Below are 23,987 nucleotides of genomic sequence, written 5' to 3' on the forward strand. Positions count from 1 at the left end.
AGACTAATTTACATTATCATATTTATTTCTCCTATCGAACATGCAATCTTCTAACGTTTGTTTTACGGTTTATCTCATCGATCTATAAGGTAATTATTCATAAAATAAATAATGATTTAAGTAAACTGAGTGGCAGCAGAAGGCATTTGCCCTAATAACCAAAAATGTTTATGGCGAAAGTCTGTTACAATCATACAAATCCCCAAGGGTAGGCTAGGGTATAAAGATGGTCAACTAGGCAACTGTAATCTGGCAAACATACATCAAAACAGAAATTAATGAATCTTTAAAACAACTCTATGAGTGGTCCATAGATGACATGTCGTTAAAAGGCGATATGAGGCATTTAGGAAAAGGAGTTGAAAAGGGTATTATTCAGTATCCCGAGATGAACACCATCCTTGTTGTGGACCGGATTGAGACAAGAATTGAAGGATGTTAGTGGCCATCTTGGGGTTGCACTTAGACAGATTGTGAAAGATCATCAACCGAAAAAAGCCACTGAACCTAACACTTCTAAGGCAGCTTCTACAACTTCACCTGAAACAATGGATGTTGAGGAATTGAAAGGTATGGTACAACAGTTGACCCGTCAGTTTACGGAACTATGAGATCAAAGTCAACAGGAACACACACCATAAAGAAGTAATGGTAGGTATAGAGGTTCGGGTAGGAGAGGTCACAAAGGCTGGAACCAAACCTGAGGATAGAACAACAATTGGCAAAATCAAAGACAAAGACAAAACAACAATTGGCAAAATCAAGGACAGTACAACTTTTTACAAACTCTTGGTTTCATAGCTTCCTTGTGAGCGGCAATCCTCTATTAAGGAAATCGTAATAAGAAATACAAGCCCGGAAATATAAGATTTGACCATTCGAGGAATGTAAACGCCCCCAAGATCTGTTGCATAATTTTTGACAACAGTATCATTTTTTGAAAGACATTCGAAGAGCACTTGGGAAATTTACAGCTTGTATTTCAACTGAGGTCAACCTGAAGCTTAAAGTAAGTGTGATTTTATTTAAAGGAAGGTGACGTACATTGATCATGTAGTGTTTGAAGAGGGAGTAGAGATCGACTAGGACAAGACAGACCGAGTAGTTAACTGGCCTCAACCAACAACACCGGTGGATGTACGTAGATTTTTAGGTTTCGTAGAATACTACAGGAGATTAATAAAGATTGAAATAAGATCAGTATGCCATTGACAAATCTTATTCCTACCCACCACATAAGAGAGAATTCCTTGCACATAAGTGGGACATCTGCGACAAGTTCAAGGACTATATTTACGGCCAACAGTTCACTGTTCCTTTGGTATCTTTCGTCCCTCTTTCACAGTCTTCACTGACAACAATCCAGTAACCTATGTTTTGACCACCGCAAAGTCTGATGCAACAGGCCATCGTTGGAAGGCAACACTTGTAGCATTCAACTTTGACAAACAGTATAAACCAGGACGAAACAATGCAGATGAAGATGATCTTAGTCGTCTACCTATTAGCATTGAAGCGGTTCAAGCCATCAGTACTTCCATGGTTTCAAGGTCTCACATTGAAAACCTGACGGTCAACCCAGAGGTTGTATTAGATGATTATGATCCAAGAGGAACAGGTACCTGGAACCTTATTGACTGGGAAAAGTTTCAGAATTTAGATCCTGACCACCACTCAACGAGCACCTTTAGTGATCATCACAACTACTTCTCCGTTAGAACTAGTCTGCATGGACGTCTTGACACTGGAACCATCCAAGGGAGGTCATCAACAATTGTTAGTGATAACAGATCATTTCACTAGATTTGCCAGGGTAATTCCTACAAGAAACCAGTTAGCCAAGACTACAGTTGAAACGTTGTACAATCACTTTATTCTCCACTATGGGATACCAGAGATAATACACTAGGATTAAGGAGCCAATTTTGATGTTAAAGTGATTAAAAAACTGTGTTACATCACTGGCATGAAAAAAAAATCCAGAACTACCAGCTACCATGCTATTGGCAATTGAATGTGTGAACGGTTCAACAGAACACTATTGGACATATTAGGATCATTGGAACCAGACAAGAAAGTTGCTTGGAAAGATTATGTTGCTTCACCAATTCACGCCTACAACTGTACGCGTCATGACAGCACTGGACAGATACCTTATCTGCATATGTTTGGTAGAAATCCAAGATTGCCAATTGACGTAGTATTTGGGTTAAGAGAGAACGTGTAGGAACCAAGCTCGAAACACACCAAGAAGTTGCGCCACAGGATAACTCAAGCTCACGAACTCAGCAGATAAGGCCAGATAAGAACCAAACAAAACCTACAACATGAAAGTCAGAGGTGGTACCATTTAACTAGGATACAGAGTGCTGTTGAAGTCGCCTTCAAAGAAGGGAAACACAAATTGGCTGGCAGATGAGAGCATGACCCCTATCATGTTATCAGTCAACCGAACAGTGACATACCAGTGTTTTCAGCTAAGAAGGAAAATGGCGAAGGAAGAATAAGAACTCTCCACATGAATTTACTCCTTCCTTTAGGATTTATAAGTAAGACACCAGCACTTGCTCCCAGGGTAACCCCGAAAAAGACCAACACCTGCCAAGAGGAGACAAAACAGAAGGGACCGCGCCGAAAACTCAGAATGACTACTCTGAGGATACAACATCTGATGGGGAATCAAACTGGGGATATGTCGTCAAAGATGGACAAGGAGAATGATTCAAGCATCACTTAAAAATGACCCAACGTTCAAACTGATGAATTACAGAATACAGAGACAGGATGGGACGCCCAATCTTCAGTATACACTATTAGTGTTGATGAGGACCTGACTTCTGAAGATGAAAGTCATAATAGAGGGGGGGCAAGTGGTTAACTGTTATGCTGTTATGGGGTAATTTAATTCTTTGTTATCTGTTATTCTGAAAATATATTTACTGTTAGCTGTTATTGTCTTATTCCTTGTTATATGTTATAGGACTATTATTTTTATTGTTATCTGTTATTGTGAGATTGTTTTGCTGTTAACTGTTATTGAAAATTGGAATGTTAGCATTTTGGCAGCCAATCTTAAGTAGAAATTGAAGAAAATTGAACATTGTGATTTGGATGGAAAGTTGTGTCATTGGCACTCATACCACATATTCTTATTATCACTATTGGGATCTTTCCATTGGTGATATGAAGGTCACGTATTTGCAGTAGGATTCCAGTAAAAAACATCACATAAACATATTTAAAAACAGTGGGGTCCAGGACCATTCCCGTATATATTATTATTACTCTTTGTAATTAGCTCCATTGTCTGTGAACATGTTTATAGATGTCAAATTTTGTACAAATTATAATTTGTACAAAAAATAGGTACAAATTATAGTTGGTTTTTTTTACTTTGTACACATTTTTCATATAAGATATAATTTTATTTTGACTTTGTACACATTTTTTGTACAAATTATAATTTGTGAAAATGACCATTTGTATAAAATTTGACTAAAAATCACTTTTAAAAATGTATTACTTTTACAATAACTTATCATATGGATTTTTTTATATAAAAAAAAAGCCTTGATACACCGTTTATAATTTTAATTCAATGACCAAATAATAAACGTTATGTTGTACTGTTACACCACTGTCCAAGGTTAGGCACCAACTAACATGTTTAACCCCGCCACATTCTGTATGTGCCTGTCCCAAGTCAGGAGCCTGCAATTCAGTGGTTGTTTTCGTTTATTATTTTTTAGATAAATCAAGTTGTTAAATTTCTCGTTTTGATTGTTTTTCGTTTGTCATTTTAAGGCCTTTTATATCTGACTATGCAGTATTGGTTTGTTGCTCATAGTCGAAGGTGGTATGATGAGCTATAGTTGTTAATTTCTGTGTCTTTTTGTCTCTTTTGGAGAGTTGTCTTATTGGCAATCATACCACATCTCCTTTTATACTTATTTACAAAATACAAAAATAGTATTTATGTATCATTTGTTTGAGCAAGTGAGTGAAATGTTGCCTTTGGGAATTACACGACATTTTTTTCTTTAGCATTCACACTTAAAAGTGCTACTCCTCCTCTTTGTATTTACATGAAAGAGAACCCTGACTATCAATATTTCGATAGCTTTTTAACTGGTTCACATAATGAAAAGTGAAGCTTAGAAACTGTTGCTGCAAAAAAAGACGTGTCTTTAACAGCTTCAACTATTTAATTTCTCGACAAAATATCCTTAAAATAAGTGAATATATATGTCTCTGTTAAGGCCTAGCAATCCATACAACCAGTTATATAATAAGATGTACCTTCAGTCAAAACAAGCATGCATGTTTTTGATCATACCATCAAACCCATCCTATTATACAGCTGTGAGATATGGGGTGCCTTTAATCCAATGTCATCTAAATATAGAAATGGAATTTTTTCATTTGACCATATTTACTCTAAATTACCTGCTGAAAAACTTCATACTAAATTCTGTAAATTTATTCTTGGAGCTCCAAAAAAAAGCACCAATTTTGCAGTATTAACTGAGTTGGGAAGACTACCAATATATTTTAACATGATTAAAGCAATGACTAAATACTATTACAGACTAGAAAAATCAGACACTAACTTTCCATTGTTATATAATGCATTTATAGAATCAAAAAAATTGTATGAGTCAAAGAAACCGTCGTGGTATATGTCATCTGAAAAACTTCATCACTGATTAATAATTATCAAATATCCTCAGACACGGCTAAACCAATTGACAACGGAAAACTAAGAAATGCCATGTTGAAAGATTGGGAAAAAAATCTCAAAACTCACTCAGAAGGAAAACTATGCACATATGTTACCTTTAAATCAAATTTTGGTTGTGAAAAATATCTTAATATTGTTAAAAAATTTGAAGATAGACGGAGTCTAACAAGATTTCGCATATCTGCTTACCATTTACTTATAGAGAGAGGTAGATATAGTAATACTCCCCGACACAATAGAATTTGTAAGAGATGTTGTAGTAATGAGGTCGAAGATGAAACACATTTTCTTTTCAACTGTGATAGTTTATCGGACCAAAGGAAAGACATGATAACAATGATAAATAATTGCTGCAAGAATTTTAAAAATCTTGACCTTAACCAAAAACTGATATGGTTAATGAATAATGAAGACGAGAATTTATTATCAGAATTATGCATGTTCATTAAGAAATATGAAAAGTGTTAATGGGATTTATCTCCCTCTACTACTTGTAAATTGAACTTTATATTTTCTCAATAGTGAGTTCTAGAGCACCGTCCCTTGATGAATATTGCCCAGTAGCAATGTCAACCCTTGCTGCTGTGCATTAATCATGAGGAGAATCACTATTGGAGTTATCTCATATATCTGTAGCTAGTTCTGAAGGATCTCCCCTTGATGACCTTTGCATTGTTGTGATGTAAAAGTCCATCACTGCTGTGCACTGGTCATGAGGAGAACTACTGCAGAATGAGACACTATATTCCTGGTTCTATTTTTACTTTTTGTTTCCGTATTAATAAACTTTATATCATATTCTTTTAATATTAAATCGACCTCGTTGCACTCAATGCCTCTTACCTTAATTATATCCTACATTGCTCATATCATCAATTTATTATTTGTGTATTACTTATAATATTGTGTATTTCACTAATGTTTATATAATCATTGTATGATGTTTTTGTATCTTGCCCGACAAGGGCCCATGATTGGTCTAACAAAATAATGTCTAATGTCTAATGTACTGACTGTACTGTATTGGTCCTTGTTGGACTGATTTAAAAATTTCATTTACTGTTATCTGTTATTGTCCCTTTTCAATTCCTTGTTATCTGTTTTAAGCCAAATCTATTTACTGTTTTGCTGTTATTGGAACCCCCTTGCCCCCCTCATAATAACCTTCCATCATTACCGAACTGAGTAAAGAAATAACACGACGGGTGCGGTAGTAATGAGGTCGAAGATGAAACACATTTTCTTTTCAACTGTGATAGTTTATCGGACCAAAGGAAAGACATGATAACAATGATAAATAATTGCTGCAAGAATTTTAAAAATCTTGACCTTAACCAAAAACTGATATGGTTAATGAATAATGAAGACGAGAATTTATTATCAGAATTATGCATGTTCATTAAGAAATATGAAAAGTGTTAATGGGATTTATCTCCCTCTACTACTTGTAAATTGAACTTTATATTTTCTCTATAGTGAGTTCTAGAGCACCGTCCCTTGATGAATATTGCCCAGTAGCAATGTCAACCCTTGCTGCTGTGCATTAATCATGAGGAGAATCACTATTGGAGTTATCTCATATATCTGTAGCTAGTTCTGAAGGATCTCCCCTTGATGACCTTTGCATTGTTGTGATGTAAAAGTCCCTCACTGCTGTGCACTGGTCATGAGGAGAACTACTGCAGAATGAGACACTATATTCCTGGTTCTATTTTTACTTTTTGTTTCCGTATTAATAAACTTTATATCATATTCTTTTAATATTAAATCGACCTCGTTGCACTCAATGCCTCTTACCTTAATTATATCCTACATTGCTCATATCATCAATTTATTATTTGTGTATTACTTATAATATTGTGTATTTCACTAATGTTTATATAATCATTGTATGATGTTTTTGTATCTTGCCTGACAAGGGCCCATGATTGGTCTAATAAAATAATGTCTAATGTCTAATGTACTGACTGTACTGTATTGGTCCTTGTTGGACTGATTTAAAAATTTCATTTACTGTTATCTGTTATTGTCCCTTTTCAATTCCTTGTTATCTGTTTTAAGCCAAATCTATTTACTGTTTTGCTGTTATTGGAACCCCCTTGCCCCCCTCATAATAACCTTCCATCATTACCGAACTGAGTAAAGAAATAACACGACGGGTGCGGTATACGGTGCAATGAATGCTTACCATTCCGGAGCACCTGATTTCACTTCCCCCTTTTTAGTGGAGTTCGTGTTGTTTCTTATCTATTATTTATAACTGTTGATGTAAAGGTCCTTTGGTTTTGTGAGTCTTGTTTACTCTTTGGTTTTGATTGTTATTGTCTCTTCACAAGATGAGATTGTTCAAGTAGATACTCCTGAACATGAAACTTCTCAGACGGATACAGAAGATGAAGATAAACCAGTTCCTATTCGTCGCTCAACCAAAGAATGGAGACCACCACTCCGGTTTACCACTGGTGAATTCGAAATGGCAAGTCTGCAATCAACACAATGTCTGATTGGGAAAAGAAGATCCAGTTTTAGAAATATTTTGCAGACCAGACAACTTTTTCCAAAGATCTACAGACAGAGGCTGGTCGAACCATTCTGAATATTTTGAAGTCATCTATCAATGCTTCTATTTAGCAGAAAATGCCGAGACGTCATTTTCCGGCTGGAGGAGTGGTTGTCTTTTGTAATATTTATAGATTATCATCGATTATCTCAAAGAGATTGATTTTTTCGCTTGAGCCGGTACAGGAAAATTATGTGTTGGTGTTAAATCTATTGAACCTTTTTTACGGTTATAAAGACATCAACACGCCTGGTAAACCATCTAATCTCAACCAAATGGTTGAGACGGAAAAAAGTATTCTGGCACTTCCTGTTGAGCTTTTCTGGTTCAAAATATTGAAAATAAACACAGGGTAGGTAGAATTTTCGTCGATTTACTGAAAATCAATGACTTTTTTGTAAAATCGGAGAATGTCATGCCATAGATAAATCATAATTGTAACTAATATGTCTCTTCTTGGTTTCAAATATTTTAAATTGAAGTCACAATCACTTTTCTCCTACGGATTATAATGTTTACATTCTTTAAATTCGATAGAACTGCTATGATATTAATGACTTAGCAAGAAAATATGTCAATTATTTTTTATTTTTTTTGGCTTTACGATAACCACGTCTGTAAATTGCCCAAATATTTTTTCTGTCAAGCCTACTCTGAGCAGAAAAATAAAAAAAAATATAAATGGTTGAGATATAAAGGTATTGGTTGAGTCTTTCTGTCACAATGTTGAGACTTTCTGGTTAGGATGTACTATTCGAGTTTACCATTTTTTACGGTTAACCAAATTCATGTTTTCATGATTTGGATGAATTCGATTCCTAACAGACATTAAAATTTATTTAATGCCGAAAATGCGTACATTTATAAAGAAATAAAATAGTTAGACTAAACAATCGAACAAGACCCCTTTTCTAGGTTTATTTTTTCGTACACATTATTTCAGGTAAAAGGTGGTGATAACTTAAATATGAGTAAAAGATGTCATGTTTGTCATTATAATACTTATCACAAAAAAAATATGATTCGATTTTAAAATTGCTTTGTAAGTATTATAAGTGACGTCCAACTTAGTGTAATCACAGGTGTTGTATTGTATTGAAATAATTAAAACTTAGATGTTTGTTCACAACTGCATTCAGGGCAAATCCTTAATATTTGGTAATATTCAGCAACATTTATATTATAACCCGGACCCCGTCACACTAGTCCGTGATCGCACTACGATCTCTGAAAAAAATAATGCTATTAGCGATCGTAGTGCAGTATGGTCATGTTACGGTCTTGATGAGGTCTTGGTATTCGTGTTGAGAGTAGCCAACTTTAATTTAAACATGTTCAAAACAATCGTGATGCGTTCGTGGCGAAATCAGGTCGCAGTTCTGTTTTAGTCATAGATTTTTTTAACCGTGGAACTGTCAGGATCAGTTCCAGGTTGAACTGTGTTAATCAGTTCTAGGTAAAATTTACCAATGACCAATTGGCAAATCAGTTCTTGGTTAGAACTGTTCTAGCTAGAACTGTGTTAAAAGTGTCAGGAGATAGTTCCACATTTGTCCGCTAGAACAGTTCTCCTTCAGATTATGACAGTTAGAGGTAATCTCCATTGTATGTACATCTCCTTTGCAATTATCTGTTTTAAATAAGAATAACTTTTGATGAAATGAATGAATTTAATGATTATCCATTTCTGAATATTACTTTAGTTTTCTTTTTAAATATTTAAAAACTGGATTCGACGTAGCTAAATTGTTGGAGATAGTTAGTTTGAACTCTGGCCTGGTCAACTTAAATTCTAAAAAAATAATTGTGTGTGTCTATGCTAAGCATGCGATTTCTGCTAAAAACTGTGGTCACACCTTACCAGATAGCTCGAACGAACGCCGAAAGGATAAACAAAAGTTTTACATTTACAAAAGGAAACTAACGGCCTTATTAATAATTAAAAAAAAAAACGAACAAAAATAAAATATGTTACACATAAAAAAATAAATAAATTCTAGCCCTGGAGATGTCAATTACAACATTATTGACGTTAAAGATTCTGTGCAAAACTGCATCTCAAACGCTATCTCCAGCGTTAGAACTTTAAATTGGGATCCCGCTAGCATGCTTAATCCCGCCACATTATTTATGTATGTGCCTGTCCCAAACCAGGAGCCTGTAATTCAGTGGTTGTCGTTTGTTTATGTGTTTCATATTGAATCATATTTGTTTTTCGTTATTTTTTTTTATATATATATATAAATAAGGCCTTTAGTTTTCTCGTTTAAATTGTTTTACATTGTCATATCGGGGCCTTTTATAGCTGACTATGCGGTATGGGCTTTGCTCATTGTTGAAGGCCGTACGGTGACCTATGGTTGTTAATGTCTGTGTCCTGTTGGTCTCTTGTGGACAGTTGTCTCATTGGCAGTCATACCACATCTTCCTTTTTATAGTTAAAAATTTCATTCACCAGAAGATCTCAACATTGTTCCAGAATATCTCAACCGATACCAGAAAATCTCAACATGACATACTTTATAACATATTTAGCATAATGAAATTATATTAGTAAAGAAAAAGAACAAACTATAATTTTATGTTTATAATGTTTCAGAAAAATACTAATTTATTGATATATATGCTAGTTTATCAATGATATCACTGTCATTTTGTCAATAGCTGACTGCACTGGCCACATTTACCTGCTGGAAAAAAGTCATTACGATGTCATTTTAAATCCTATTCATTTGTGTTATACACGAGACAAACTGTAATTCAAATATCTCTGGCATGACATTCTCCGATTTTACAAAAAACGCATTGATTTTCAGTAAATTGACGAAAAGTCGACCTACCCTGTGTTTATTTTGAATATTTTGAACCAGAAAAGCTCAACAGGAAGTGCCAGAATACTTTTTTCCGTCTCAACATTTGGTTGAGATTAGATGGTTTACCAGGCGTGTCAAGACATAGTGTATAGACAAAACAGGCGCGGATCTAGAGGGGGGGTTCCGGGGGTTTGAACCCCCCTTTTTTGGACGATCAATGCATTTGAATGGGGACATGTAATTGGAACCCCCCCCCCCCTTTGTCCTGGGTTAGGAACCCCCCTTTGTCCTGGGTTAGGAACCCCCCTTTTTAAAATGGCTGGATCCGCCCCTGCAATAACTGTCTGTTTATATGGTAAAAACTTGAAGATGAATTCGGGGACAATTGCAGCATTTCCGTCTACGTTAAACACCAGAAGAAAACACTCATCCTGTTTTGATATTCCATGAGATATGCAAGACAGTGTTTAAATAAACGAAAATTCATATTGCGATTATATTCATTTTGCTATTTAATTCTGTTACAGTTATCTCCCTTTGGTCAGTAGACTACAAACAATTAGTTTTTGTCATCATAATCATGATAATTTAACAGATAGCAGTGGTATGTGTAGTGTTATCCGTAGAACGATTCATATTAAAAATAAACATACAAAAGAGAAGTCAATAACTTTCAGGGGCGAAGCTATGAGTCTTGAAAATAGAAGCAGAATTGTTTAGAGTAACGTTGACTACGTCTTGCCATTGCAAAACCCTAGGCGAAGTTTTGTTTACGCTTTTGGACGTCTAGACAATTTATGTTTCCAACAGTTTAATTGACTACGCCTTTTAATTTATTTTATAACCAGGTCTTTTTCATCCGCCAGTAAAATCCTTAATTTTTGGGGATGATGCAAGTGTGTAAATATTCTTCCAAATAAATAAGAAGATGAGTGCCAATGAGAGACAACTATCCAGTTAAAAAGTAAACAATTATAGGATAAAGTATGGATTTCAATACGGAGCCTTTGTTGACGCCGAACTGGAAGTATAAAGATCCCCAAAACGACTAGTTTAAAACAATTCAAACAGGAAAACCAACGAGAAACGGGGGAAAACGTATGAACCACATCAACAACCGACATCCATTGAACAACATGTTGTTGACTAGTTTATAAAGAGTTCATTACATTTTATGTATTTTTGATTGTTGGTGTTTTAACGCCACTTCTAAGCACCGCATTAAGCCTACTTCGTGACGGTAAATTTTTATTGGTGGAGGGAGCCGGAGAAAACCACCTACCTTCGATAGGAAAACTGACAATCCTAGTCAATTAAGATTGGAGTAGAGTGCACCCGCACTAGCGGGGTTCGAACTCACAACCTCAGTGTTGACTGGCTAGTAATTACAGTAGTAACTACTTAGACCACTCGGCCACCGATGCCGCCTACATTTTATATAAAAATACTAAACCGGTAGGACAGATTCAGCTGGAAAACGGTGTAGCTAATCTTACAGAGATGTTCATTGATTTTGTCGGTAGGCTTACCTTTTTATATAACATTAGGTAATTGATTGTCTGGCAGAGAACTATTTATATTGTGTGTTCGTTAAGCATTATTGCATAGCGTTTTATTAGAATTTTTAGATATTTCTAGCTGGCGTAGATTTACCCAAAACCAAAACAATTCTGACCTTCATAAGAACTCTGGAGCTCCTTTCACAAAACAACTAAAGATAAAAAATTATCGTAAGTTATTTTTAATTTTTGTGTGAAAAGATTAGGTGACCTCTTACCTCCGTTATTTTGTCGCAAGGATTGAAATATCTATTGAGGATACCTAAAGCAAAATATATAAATTCTTTTAAAATGGGCATATATATTTAGTCTTAGATGCATGATTTTTTGTATTAGTTGTCAGTTTCTTTGCACTAGTATCGTGACTAGTATTCAGTAACTTCGAGTACTGTAACGTGTTTGGCTTATGAACTATATATTCGTATCCGTTTTCACAGAATTTGTGATACTCCAATATCAATCTTTTAATTAACTCAAAAACCTAACTACAACTTGGAGGCTTTACTTAAAACTACAAGACCAACTTTGAAACTTAATAAAGAAATAACACTATTTACACAAATAACTTTGTATCAAAAAGTAGTCTGAAAACTAGAACCTCAATTTATCCTTGATCCTTTCACTGACTCCGAGGTCCCAACTGATTTGACAAACAATTATATTATAACCATTCAACCACTATTAAACTGAAGAACAAGCTTCAAAACTCCTGAAACACCTAGTTCTGAGACACCCAGTCTCTGAGACACCTAGTCCTGAAACGACTAGTCTCTGAAGCACCTAGTTCCTGAGACCTAGTTTTGAAACACCTAGTCTCCGGAGCACTGAAGTCACCAGACTATTACAAACTACCTGTTCGAGGGACTGCGACCATTCCCGAGGGAAATTACAGTGTCGGAACAACCCTGTAGCTTCTAATAATTGTAATACTTAGTCTCCGAAGCACTAAAGTCACCAGACTTTTACAAACCACCTGTTCCAGGGACTGCGACCATTCCCGAGGGAAATTACAGTATCAGAACAACCCGGTAGCTTGCAAAAATCGGAAAGACTTTAAAAACCGCGTGCTTCAACTCAAACTAGGTTTACAATCTTTTCCTTTTTTATTAAAAGCTTCTTTATTTGCTGGTATTCACTTTCCGACGTCGATGTTTATCCGTCGACGGCCAATTAATAAGATGAGCGATTATTATTCGTTGACAACCAAATGATAAATGACAAACTTACAACAACAAATGGAAGTTTTTAACGTCCCTGACTGGCTATACAGCCCTTGCACAGTCGGCTACAAACTTACACAATGAATCGGTGTATTTATATACCAAGAGCGCGGACCTCGAAGAGAGCACCCTAGCAACAATTAACGCGTCTCATAACAACCAAGGATAAAAGAATGATTTTATATGTATTTATCGTTAACCCATTGTTCAAACGGGTAATTTATTATAGATAACAATTCAACGATAAATTATAAATGTTGTCTTATGCCTAAACTGCATTTTTGTCACAGTACTGTCAGATCAGTACTTAGTGTCTTTTTGTCTTTTTGTTGTTGGGATATATATACAAGTAGCTGGCCACTTCCACTTTTCGTTTTTGTTAGATGTATTTTTGTTTGTACCAATGCAATCTGATGAGTTAAGCCTTTTTCAACTGATTTGCATAATTTTTCTCATGATGTACTGTTATAACCTTGTCTAAGTACATTCTGTATGTGAATGTCCAAAGTCAGGAGCCTGTAATTAGTTGTTTGTTGCTGTGTAACTGATTTAATTTTCATTTATTGTTCTTGTACATAAATTAGGCCGTTAGTTTTCTAATATGAATTGTTTTTCATTTTGTCATTTCGGGTCTATTTTATAGCTGATTATGCGATATGGGCTTTGTGTTTTGCTGAAGGTCGTACGGTGGCCTACAATTTCTGAGGCAATGGTCTCTTATGTTGTCTCATTGCAAATATTTTGGATTTTTACCTTCCGAATTTCTTGAATTTACGTATCTTAACGTAAGTTATGCAACATCAGTTTGAGTTTGTGTATTTGAAATTAACCTTGCTATACCATTTCATCGAATATTTATATCCTAATTATCGCGTTTTAAATATTTTATTCGTTTCTTTATTGTAGGACGTGTTTGCGTGATACAGTTTGTTTTATCATAACGATTTGATCCCGATCTTGTGTGTGTTTTCACATTATCAGTTTGTATTTGCATACCTTCTATAGTGTTTTGTTTATACCTTCACAGTAATGTTGTAATGCTATGTTTCGTAATCTTCATTGGAGCGATGATGTAAAATATCGCAGTCTTTCACATGGAATAATCGTCAAAGATGACTACCGAAATGTTCCAGTTTTCCGGTCCTCTTTTCGTTAGCTATTATTCGTGTGTTTCTCTGTCCTATATGTTCTCCCATTTATTTGTATTGTAGTCCTGCCATGTAATGTTGACTTTTTAATGTAATATTTAACATTGCCACAAAAGCGGGAGATTTGGCATGCCACAAAACCAGGTTCAACCCACCATTTTTTTTTTCTAAAAATGTCCTCTACCAAGTCAGGAAAATAGCCATTGTTATATTATAGTTTGTTTCTCTGTGTGTTGCATTTTAATCACGGTTTTGTATCTTTGATGTATGTATGTCCGTATTGGTGTTGTGAGCGTGTGTAGTAACATTTATACTATTCAATAACGTGTCTGATTTAACTCTGCTATACAAAAGATATAATATCTCTGATGTGTTTTGTATTGAGACATAGATATAGAAAACTTCTTTAATATTAAAATAATTTAGATTTATTGATTAAGTGTTTCCTTTTCTTAGAAGCGGTTAGGCACTTTCAATAAGTAGTTTTATACCATGTTTACTCTCTTAGGTATTCAAAACTTTATCACTACAAATACGTTTAACAAGACGGAAATATATATTATTTGTCAGGAGTATTCTTTGGATAAGAAGTTCCAAATCAATTATTTAGTTCGTTTTATACACATGGTTACAAAATAAGAATAGGAAATGCAATTAAATTCATAAATCGACGAAGGATAGAAAGAAAAAAAAAAATAACAATTGTTTCTAAGGATGTCGAGAGCCTTACCTTTCCATAAAATGGAACAGTGGAGCAACAGCAATGTATGAAATCAGTTGAAAGGGCTTAAATCATCAGATGGATACAAATAGAAATACATCTTCCAAAAACACAGAGTCGTCGTGGCAGTGTACTTATACATTCCCACAACAAAAAGACACTAATTATAGATCTGAGAGTACTCGCAGTTACTGACAGCAAGTTTTAAGCCAACAAAATCTTCTAAAATAATCATGTATCTAAGACTAACATATCAATAAGTACACCTGCAACATCCAATGGATTTAGGATCATTAACAGTCAACGTAATTTTGTAATAATAATGTTTACATATTTAGTTTGATTTTAATTTGCTGACAATAAAATCAATATTGATACCATTAAAAACAATATTAAAAATTCTAATACCAGTGTTGAATTAGTTAACTTTTAGAAAAAGTTTATTCAAAGGATAGATTAGTTTACCTGAATCGTTTCTAAATTTCCGGGCTCTGTAAAAAAATTAAGGATGTGCTATCCCTTTGAAATCAGTTTTCAACCAAGCTTCATAACCTAAGCTTTAGATTACTCTAAAGAGAGCCACAAGCAGTCAATTTATCACACAGTTTCAATAAAGTGCAAATGCCCGATGAAAACATAGTATCTACTGAGAGGCGAATACCAATTTTGAGTGCAAATAGCGTTTGTTCAATGGAAATCATACCACATTACCTTATTTCAATATTTCAATTCAAAACGTTTTACAATACATATGTTTTCTTACAACAGCAAAATTGAGGGATGGTAATAACCAAATATTTATCAATATAACATGGAAAATGAAATAATATCTAAATCCTATTAAGTATTCGTAGTGTTGTCAAATGGAATCAACTAAAGACCACAATTGGCTACTTAGTCCAAATGTCATTAACGACGTCAAACATAAATGACGAGCTTAAAACAATTGATGTTTTTATATACAATATCCTTGGATCTAAAGTTATATTTAAAGTACAATTTAGGAGTTGTAAGTGAACTACAATGCAGGGGCGTGGAAATACTAAATGTTGTAGCCACTTACAAGTTCACAGACCAATCTAGGATAAAATGTTTGTTAATAGTAAAGTACATCGGCTGTTATGATAAAATGGATAAGAAAATATAACATGCAATGTATAATAGACTAGTTGTCCATAAGCTTTTCTTTCTTATTCATCTGACCATTGCCTAAAGATGATAATTAATAAAACACATGTTATTGCCTAAATCCTGTAAAAAGTTATCATTAAGGTTACATTCCATTTGACATAAGTTTGGTTCGTTCATTACACGACTTTCATATTTTATATGTAATTTCCTTTGCTACCAAACAATAGTCATTTTGGATTTCTTTATATTACTGCCAAAATCTCATTTCTGTTGTGTTTTGTCTACTATTGTTTGCCTCTTTGTTTTTTTTTTTTTTTTTAGCGATGGCGTTGTCAGTTTACTTTTTTAACAAATGATTTTACAATTATTCCTTCGTTCTCAAGCAATGTTGGTCGAAGTTGGCTTTTATCAATTTCTTCTATAAAACATGGAGATGTGGTATGGTAGCCAATGAGACACTTATTTAAAGGAGACAAAACGAATAGAATAAAAACAGTGGATGTAGTCCATTGTTACTGTATCCACCTACTGTGTTATATACTTTAAGTACAATGTCAAACACATTTTCGTTAGCTTTATGAACAAAAAAGTGAATGTCTTTATGTGTGTGATTGTGTGCTTGACCTGAAATACGCCCTACAACTGTCTGGGTTCTAATACACCATTGGCTTTCAAATATTCGGCTTTGAGCGTTTAAGTCCAGAAAAGCAATTCGGACGATTTTAATTTATAAAGTGTAACAGCTGTTAAATATTTTCACTGATTCACTCACAGTTTTAATGTAAATATGAATGAAAAGCGATGTCGGGTATAGGTCTATGTGGCATCAAACGAACGACAAGGACAAAAAACAATAAAACAACATCAAGGGGTCAACATACGATTTTTAAAAAAGAATTCTAGTAAAAGGAGTATTTGATTGATTTATTATTATGCATTTGTCCTTATAGACGTGAACACATTGTCCGATACAAAGTTTACACACTCAAAGTGTTTATCACAATTTATACTATCAAAATCATCACCACATGCAAGCCAATGGACGGCGAAGTAATCTAGTATAAGTGCATTCGTCAAGATCGGCAATCACTAAGATCAAGGAGGTTAATGTATCATCCTGACTTAGACAGGCATAACAAATATGGATTTTAGTTTTGATTAGTTATCTAGTACATTCATTTTTCTGCTACAGATTTTCGTTTGAAAGCACTTTTGAGACTCTTCCATACCCGTCGTTTCTTTTTAGGAGTTACTGCAGCATGATATGCAGCAGTAAATATTTCGTCCATTCCATTTAATTCTAGTGCACTACATTCTAAATAGTCTACAGCACCAAATTTCTTAGCTAGTTTCTTTCCTTTTGTAGTTTTTACACAAGCGTCTGTGATATCCGTCACTGAACCACGTAAATCAGTTTGTGTCCCTACGAGAATAAAAGGGGTATTGGGTCGGAATTCTTTTATTTCTGGAATCCATTTTGTTTTGACATTTTCTAGTGAGTCTTTATCCTCCACAGAAAAGCAGACGATAAATACATCCGTGTCATAATACGATAATGTCCGCAGTCGGTCGTACGTTTCCTGGAAAAACAACAAAATCATCTTTAAAACATTTCCTGTCTACTGTTCACTGATCACAATCATTACAGCTAATGTGATTCACCTACTTCAATTTGTTACACATTATTTTATAAGGAAAGAAGAAAAATAACTGTTCAATAATAACTAAATGGTTATAATTGAGTTTTTTATGTTGAAATTGATATGGCGAGATTTGGATTTTACAAGATGTAAAATGGTGTTTTTCTTTTGATATATATGTTCAAATTTTCTGTATAAGGGCGTTCCCTTTTATTTGAATCTTTCGTTTTATTTTTCCTATTCTAGTAGTAAAAATTATGATTTGTTTTAATTTCCATTAAAAGTTGAACCTAGTTTTCATTAGGAAATATCATTAGAACATAATAATGAAGATTAACCAAGGACGTTCTATGTGGAAGGATGAAGGTTAGGTGTCCTGCAGTCATTTCATTGTAGGTCGTCATGATAAATAAGACCCTATAGTATTATGGCACATTTCTGCAGAGCTTTGGATTGAGGATATTGTTTTATCTATAACTTACTTGGCCTGCTGTATCTGAGACCTGCATTTTTTCTTGTCCATTATGTGTATGGATATTTACTAAAATATAAAATTATCAAGTATTAAATTCTGTAAATATCAATGATATCTAGATCGATGTATATGAGGGGGAGAACAGGGGTAAGGGAGACAAGGAGAAAGGGGGTGGGAGAAAGGAGAAAGGGGTAGGAGAAAGGAGAGGAAGGCTGGGGGAAAGGAGAAAAAGTTGGAGAAAGGAGAAAAAATAAAATATCTCTCCTTTTAAAAAAATTTCTAATATTTCAAGAAAAAAATATCTCAAAAGGAGATGTTTTATTCTAATGGGAGAAAGGAGAACGGGGTAGGAGAAAGGAGAAGAGGGTGGGAGAAGGGTACCCCCTGTCCTCCCCCTCGTATATTAACAAAAAGAGTAAATAATTTAATTTCCTATCAAGGTGTTTTACAATTTTGCTGAAGACTGTAAAACAGATGGTTTATCCGAAGATAAAATCCTGTCATTGCTCTGGTGTTAATGCACACAAATATAATGCACCCGATTGTGAAACACTCAAAACCGTAGAGGTCGAATTTATTTAAACTATTGTCCTTCATTGTGTAAGACAAATTCCAAATATGGTGCATTTTAAATCATTTATAAGTTAAATGATATCACTTAATGCAAAGAATGATTCACCTCTCATTGTTAACGTAATAATTTGAAAAGACTTCATAATTTCTTCCCATTCATGCATATAAGATGTAAAAGTAGAGTTTAACTAATGCAATGTCTGAATTTGAAGCATTTTAATTCAAGTAAAGTCAAAGGGTCAATTTCATTTTTACTGTGGGAGTGTGTATGAATTTATGTATATGTCTATTACCTGGTCTTTTACCTGAAGTGCACCTTATAATTTGACACGTTATAAATGGAAGGAATGCTACTGTTTACATGTTCATGTCATTTACAAACTATTTATTTTAAAAAGATCCGTTTTAACCGGGTTGGGTTACTATCATTTTACACAAGTGAGAAACAGATCAGTTTACTAAACAATAAATATTTTAAGATTTATTTTCTCTTTTCACTTTAAACACAATAAATTATAATTTATAATTGTTCTATTGTGATTGAAAGTGCAGGTTCCCTCCGGGATAATATTATGGTGTAATAGATTTATTATTTTATTTTTAGATAAGATCTTTAACCGTAAGCAAGATGAAAAATTTGTGACCGTTTTTCCTATTTATCTGTATTAAATCACCTTGCATCTTTTGGATACTGCTAACCGACTAAATTTCAGACTCCACATATAATCGATATGACCGATATTAATTCTTCTTCAATTAATTCCATTTATTTAAAATCATTTACAACTTCTTTCCTTGTTTGGTTGGTTTTGGGGTATCACTCCTTAGAAAGTATTTGAACGAGGTCCAGTATATTTAATATACCTATTGCAACAGCATCTAATGTAAATTTCCATGCGCCCTTGGTTCGTTGGTTGTTTTTTTATATAGGTAAATATATTCATAACCCTTTTTAAGGAGCCGAAAGGTAACTGGTATGAAGAAATGTAATTATGAGTCTACCATGATGTTTAAAAATTTCATTCGCGGGATGTATAATAAATTAAATACACAGTCACATCATGAAGTCATTGGACACGCATTATCCATGATTCACTTGCTACATTTGAGAAAGTGTTTTTTCAGATGTGATATTGCAAGACAAACTTCTGTAAGTCTCTTTTCGAATTGTGGTCCAAATGTCACAATCATAAACCTATAAGATTTCCGACCAGATACATGTACTCAAAAGCCTAAAATGCCTAACCAGATACCTGTACTCATATACCTAACCAGATACATGTACTCATAAACCTAAGATTCCTAACCAGATACATGTACTCATAAACCTAAGATTCCTAGCCAGATACATGTACTCATAAACCTAAGATTCCTAACCAGATACATGTACTCATAACCCTAAGATTTCCGACCAGATACATGTACTCATAAACCTAAGATTCCTGACCAGATACATGTACTCATAAACCTAAGATTTCCGACCAGATACATGTACTCATACACCTAAGATTCCTGACAATTTACATGTGCTCATAAACCTAAGATTCCTGACCAGATACATGTACTCATAAACTTAAGATTCCTAACCTGATACATGTACTCGTAACCCTAAGATTCCTAACCAGATACATGTACTCATAAATCTAAGATTCCTAACAAGATACATGTACTCATAACCCTAAGGTTTCCGACCAGATACATGTACTCAAAAACCTAAGATTCCTGACCAGATACATGTACTCATAAACCTAAGATTCCTGACCAGATACATGTACTCATAAACCTAAGATTTCCGACCAGATACATGTACTCATACACCTAAGATTCCTGACAATTTACATGTGCTCATAAACCTAAGATTCCTGACCAGATACATGTACTCATAAACTTAAGATTCCTAACCTGATACATGTACTCGTAACCCTAAGATTCCTAACCAGATACATGTACTCATAAATCTAAGATTCCTAACAAGATACATGTACTCATAACCCTAAGGTTTCCGACCAGATACATGTACTCAAAAACCTAAGATTCCTGACCAGATACATGTACTCATAAACCTAAGATTTCCCACCAGATAAATGTACTCGTAAACCTAAGATTCCTGACCATTAACATGTTCTAATAAACTTAAGAATCCTGACCTGATACATGTACTCATAAACCTAAGATTCCTGACCAGATACATGTACTCATAAACCTAAGATTCCTGATCAAATACTCATAAACCTAAGATGCCTGACTAGATACATATACTCATCAACCTAAGATTCCTAAACAGATACATGTACTCATAAACCTAAGATTCCTGACCAGATACATATACTCATAAACCTAAGAATCATTAAAAGATACTCATAAACCTAAGAATCATGACAAGAACCTAAGATTCCTGACCAGAAATATGTACTCATAAACCTAAGATGCCTGACTAGATACATATACTCATTAACCTAAGATGCCTGACTTGATACATGTACTCATACACATATTAAGATATCTGACCAGATACTCAAACACCTAAGATTCCTGACCAAACGCTTCATTTGTTTGTACCTGTCCTATATCAGGAATCTGATGTTCAGTAGCTGTCGTTTTTTGGTGTGGTTCATAAGAGTTTCTCGGTTTTTTTTAATAAAGATCAGAGTGTTGTTTTTCCTGTTAAAATGGTTTTACACTAGTTAGTTTTGGGGCCCTTTATAGCATGCTGTTCGGTGTGAGCCAAGACTCCGTGTTAAAGACCGTACTTTGACCTATAATGGTTTACTTTACAAATTGTGACTTGGATGGAGAGTAGTCTCATTGCAATTTGGCACTCATACCACTTCTTCTTATATCTACTTATAAATCTAACATCCCTGACCAGATACTCATAAACCTTAGAATCCTGATCAAATACATGTACTTATAAACCTAAGATTCCTAATCAGATACTCATAAATTTAAGATCCTATTTTCATAAAAGACTGCTGGAAAAACTGGTGCTTAACCCACGAAATTAAAGTTTACGCGTTGAAATTTTATGTTTTTGATCATGATTTGAAACATTTATGTTACAAATGACCACCAAAATGTTTCATTTTGCTAAAGTATCGGTTAGATTTTCATCATGTAATCCAGCGGATGTCGGTGTGAGGAAATACATTGAAAGACTCCCCTAGATCCCATTTATAAAAAGGGGGCTCTGTCAGACAAAATATTAGAAAGGAAGAAATACATGGTAAGCTTCCCAGAGATCCCATTTATAAAAGGGGGGACATAAAATATTAGAAAGGAAGAAATACATGGTAAGCCTCCCAGAGATCCCATTTATAAGTGGGAGGGACACAAAATTTTAGAAAAGAAGAAATACATGGTAAGCCTCCCAGAGATCCCATTTATAAAAGGGGGCACTGTCACACAAAATATTAGAATGGATTTTCGCTTATTTAGTTGACGAAAATTTAGTTCAAACAGTAATTATATAATTTGATCACACACTATATACATAAGTTTTACTTCGACATGCCAAGTACACGTCATAAATGACTTTTAGTACTTTATTTACATGACTTAACTAATCCTTTGTATTTTTGTAAAGTCTGTCTTAACAATCGATTCTTATGTTATTTTTAGTTCTGACGGCTTTGTTTCTTGGAAAACTATCCTTTATATTGTTAGTTTTCTCATATCATAAAGAATTCGCGATCGATTGGATAGTTCTTTTTTCCTGATTGAATTGGACATTAGATAGCTATTAATTCTAATAGCGAATATCACCTTAATGAAAATTTGTGGAATATATTTCAATTAAAAGAAACGTTTAAGCATACAAATAAAAGCATTATAGGCAAAGAAATAAAAAAGAAGAATACAAAATATTACAATAACTATTACATTTCAAATGTCATCGATCTTTCGATAAAAATGATGTTGTTTTTCATTTCAATTGTATATAATTTTACCGGAAATATTTCAAAAAATATTTTAAACTTACCTAAATAATCGTCAAAGCATGTTGGTTCATATGAAGTCATAATTTTTCCTGTGGTATAACTTAGAATCATACTAGTTTTCCCGACCCCTCCATCTCCGACTAATACACATTTCACTTCTTTCGGTCCTTTCTTCGTCATCATATTTAGTTTTAAATCTCCATTTTTGAATTGTATATCTATCTGTTTAAGACAGTTAATTATAGTACAACTATAACTGGAATGACGTTACGATCGACTTTTTCCGGTCACGCCTCACAAGGTTTCATTAAGATAAATAACTATTATTAATTTTGCAACGAGACTAGATAATGTGACTCACAAGTATTGCATATGTCTTAACATATAATAATATATGTTACGTATATATATTATACAGATATTAAGAACAGCAAGCTTGTTTTGTCTCAGTATGTTTTATATTCAAAGTCACTTTAAATATATTCCCACTAGTTTTACATATATTATACAAATTTTATGTCGGAAGTGTTATAAAAAGTCCGGATACAAACTAAGTTCTTATTCACCGATAAGATGTTGGAAAAATGTCAAGTGGCGGCTATCTGAATTGAAAACTTAACAAAGACACTATCAAGACAAAGGACGATCAATACCTCATCCAAATTGTAGGCGTGTGGATTTGATTAACTGGGAAACTGAAGGATCAAGCTACAGTTCATACTGACATGGATTTCTTATTTAAAATAAAAATATCCACGATAAAAGACTATATCCGATACATATGATACTCTGTAACACTTGTTTAATATCACATTCATAATATATTTAAACAATATCTATAACACTTGAAGATGCATCGTCACAAAGCACTTAAAAGTTTCCACTGTAAAAATAAATGTTTATGTTGTCACATTTATGATATTTTTCATCATGACATAACATATAAAATGTTGTTTTATAGTTCCATTTTAGTACTAGTACTTTTTAGTATATAAAATATGGAAGGAATGTAATCAGGGTTTGACATTTATGTATTATACAAATTTAACAATAATAATATAGCTTTCCAATATTTTTGATACAGTCCTCCGTTTTGGTTTTGTTGCTAAATATTTCTATCACATTCGGTTGAATTGAGTATTGGAAATAGATCAATATAATATGAAAGATACCATACTTTAATCCCTTATTTAAATCGTAAAAAGGTGGGGTACAACACCCGGACCCCCCCCCCCTTTCTACCCAATCCCTCCTTGAATCCCATCACTGTGTCTAAGGAGTGAGTTAAGGATGTACTTAGGTGAGGTTTTGGAAATTGGTGTCAAATGTTCGGACTCCTCGGTATTTTTCCATCGATACAGGGTAAAATATTTTGCCCCATAACACCCATTTTCTTTGTATAAAAGACTTCAATAGCTCATAAAAAGCCATTTTCCAAAATTTAAGCAATTTCTTAATTTTTGTTCTT

At 33.9% G+C, this 23,987-nt stretch overlaps 1 protein-coding gene across 1 annotated transcript; it reads right to left on the bottom strand.

Moving 5' to 3' along the window:
* Window positions 1-16,800: 16,800 nt before the first annotated feature.
* LOC143068401 (cell division control protein 42 homolog) lies at window positions 16,801-23,259 on the bottom strand. Its single transcript, XM_076242412.1, has 3 exons — window positions 22,561-23,259; window positions 18,016-18,074; window positions 16,801-17,473 (listed from the first exon to the last, which is right to left on the bottom strand). The coding sequence occupies exons 1-3, from the start codon at window positions 22,700-22,702 to the stop codon at window positions 17,069-17,071; spliced, it is 606 nt and encodes a 201-aa protein (XP_076098527.1). The 5' UTR covers window positions 22,703-23,259; the 3' UTR covers window positions 16,801-17,068.
* Between the last annotated feature and the right edge of the window lie 728 nt (window positions 23,260-23,987).

The sequence above is a fragment of the Mytilus galloprovincialis genome, chromosome 3, assembly GCF_965363235.1.
Source record: "Mytilus galloprovincialis chromosome 3, xbMytGall1.hap1.1, whole genome shotgun sequence".
In the NCBI taxonomy this organism is placed as follows: Eukaryota; Metazoa; Mollusca; class Bivalvia; order Mytilida; family Mytilidae; genus Mytilus; species Mytilus galloprovincialis.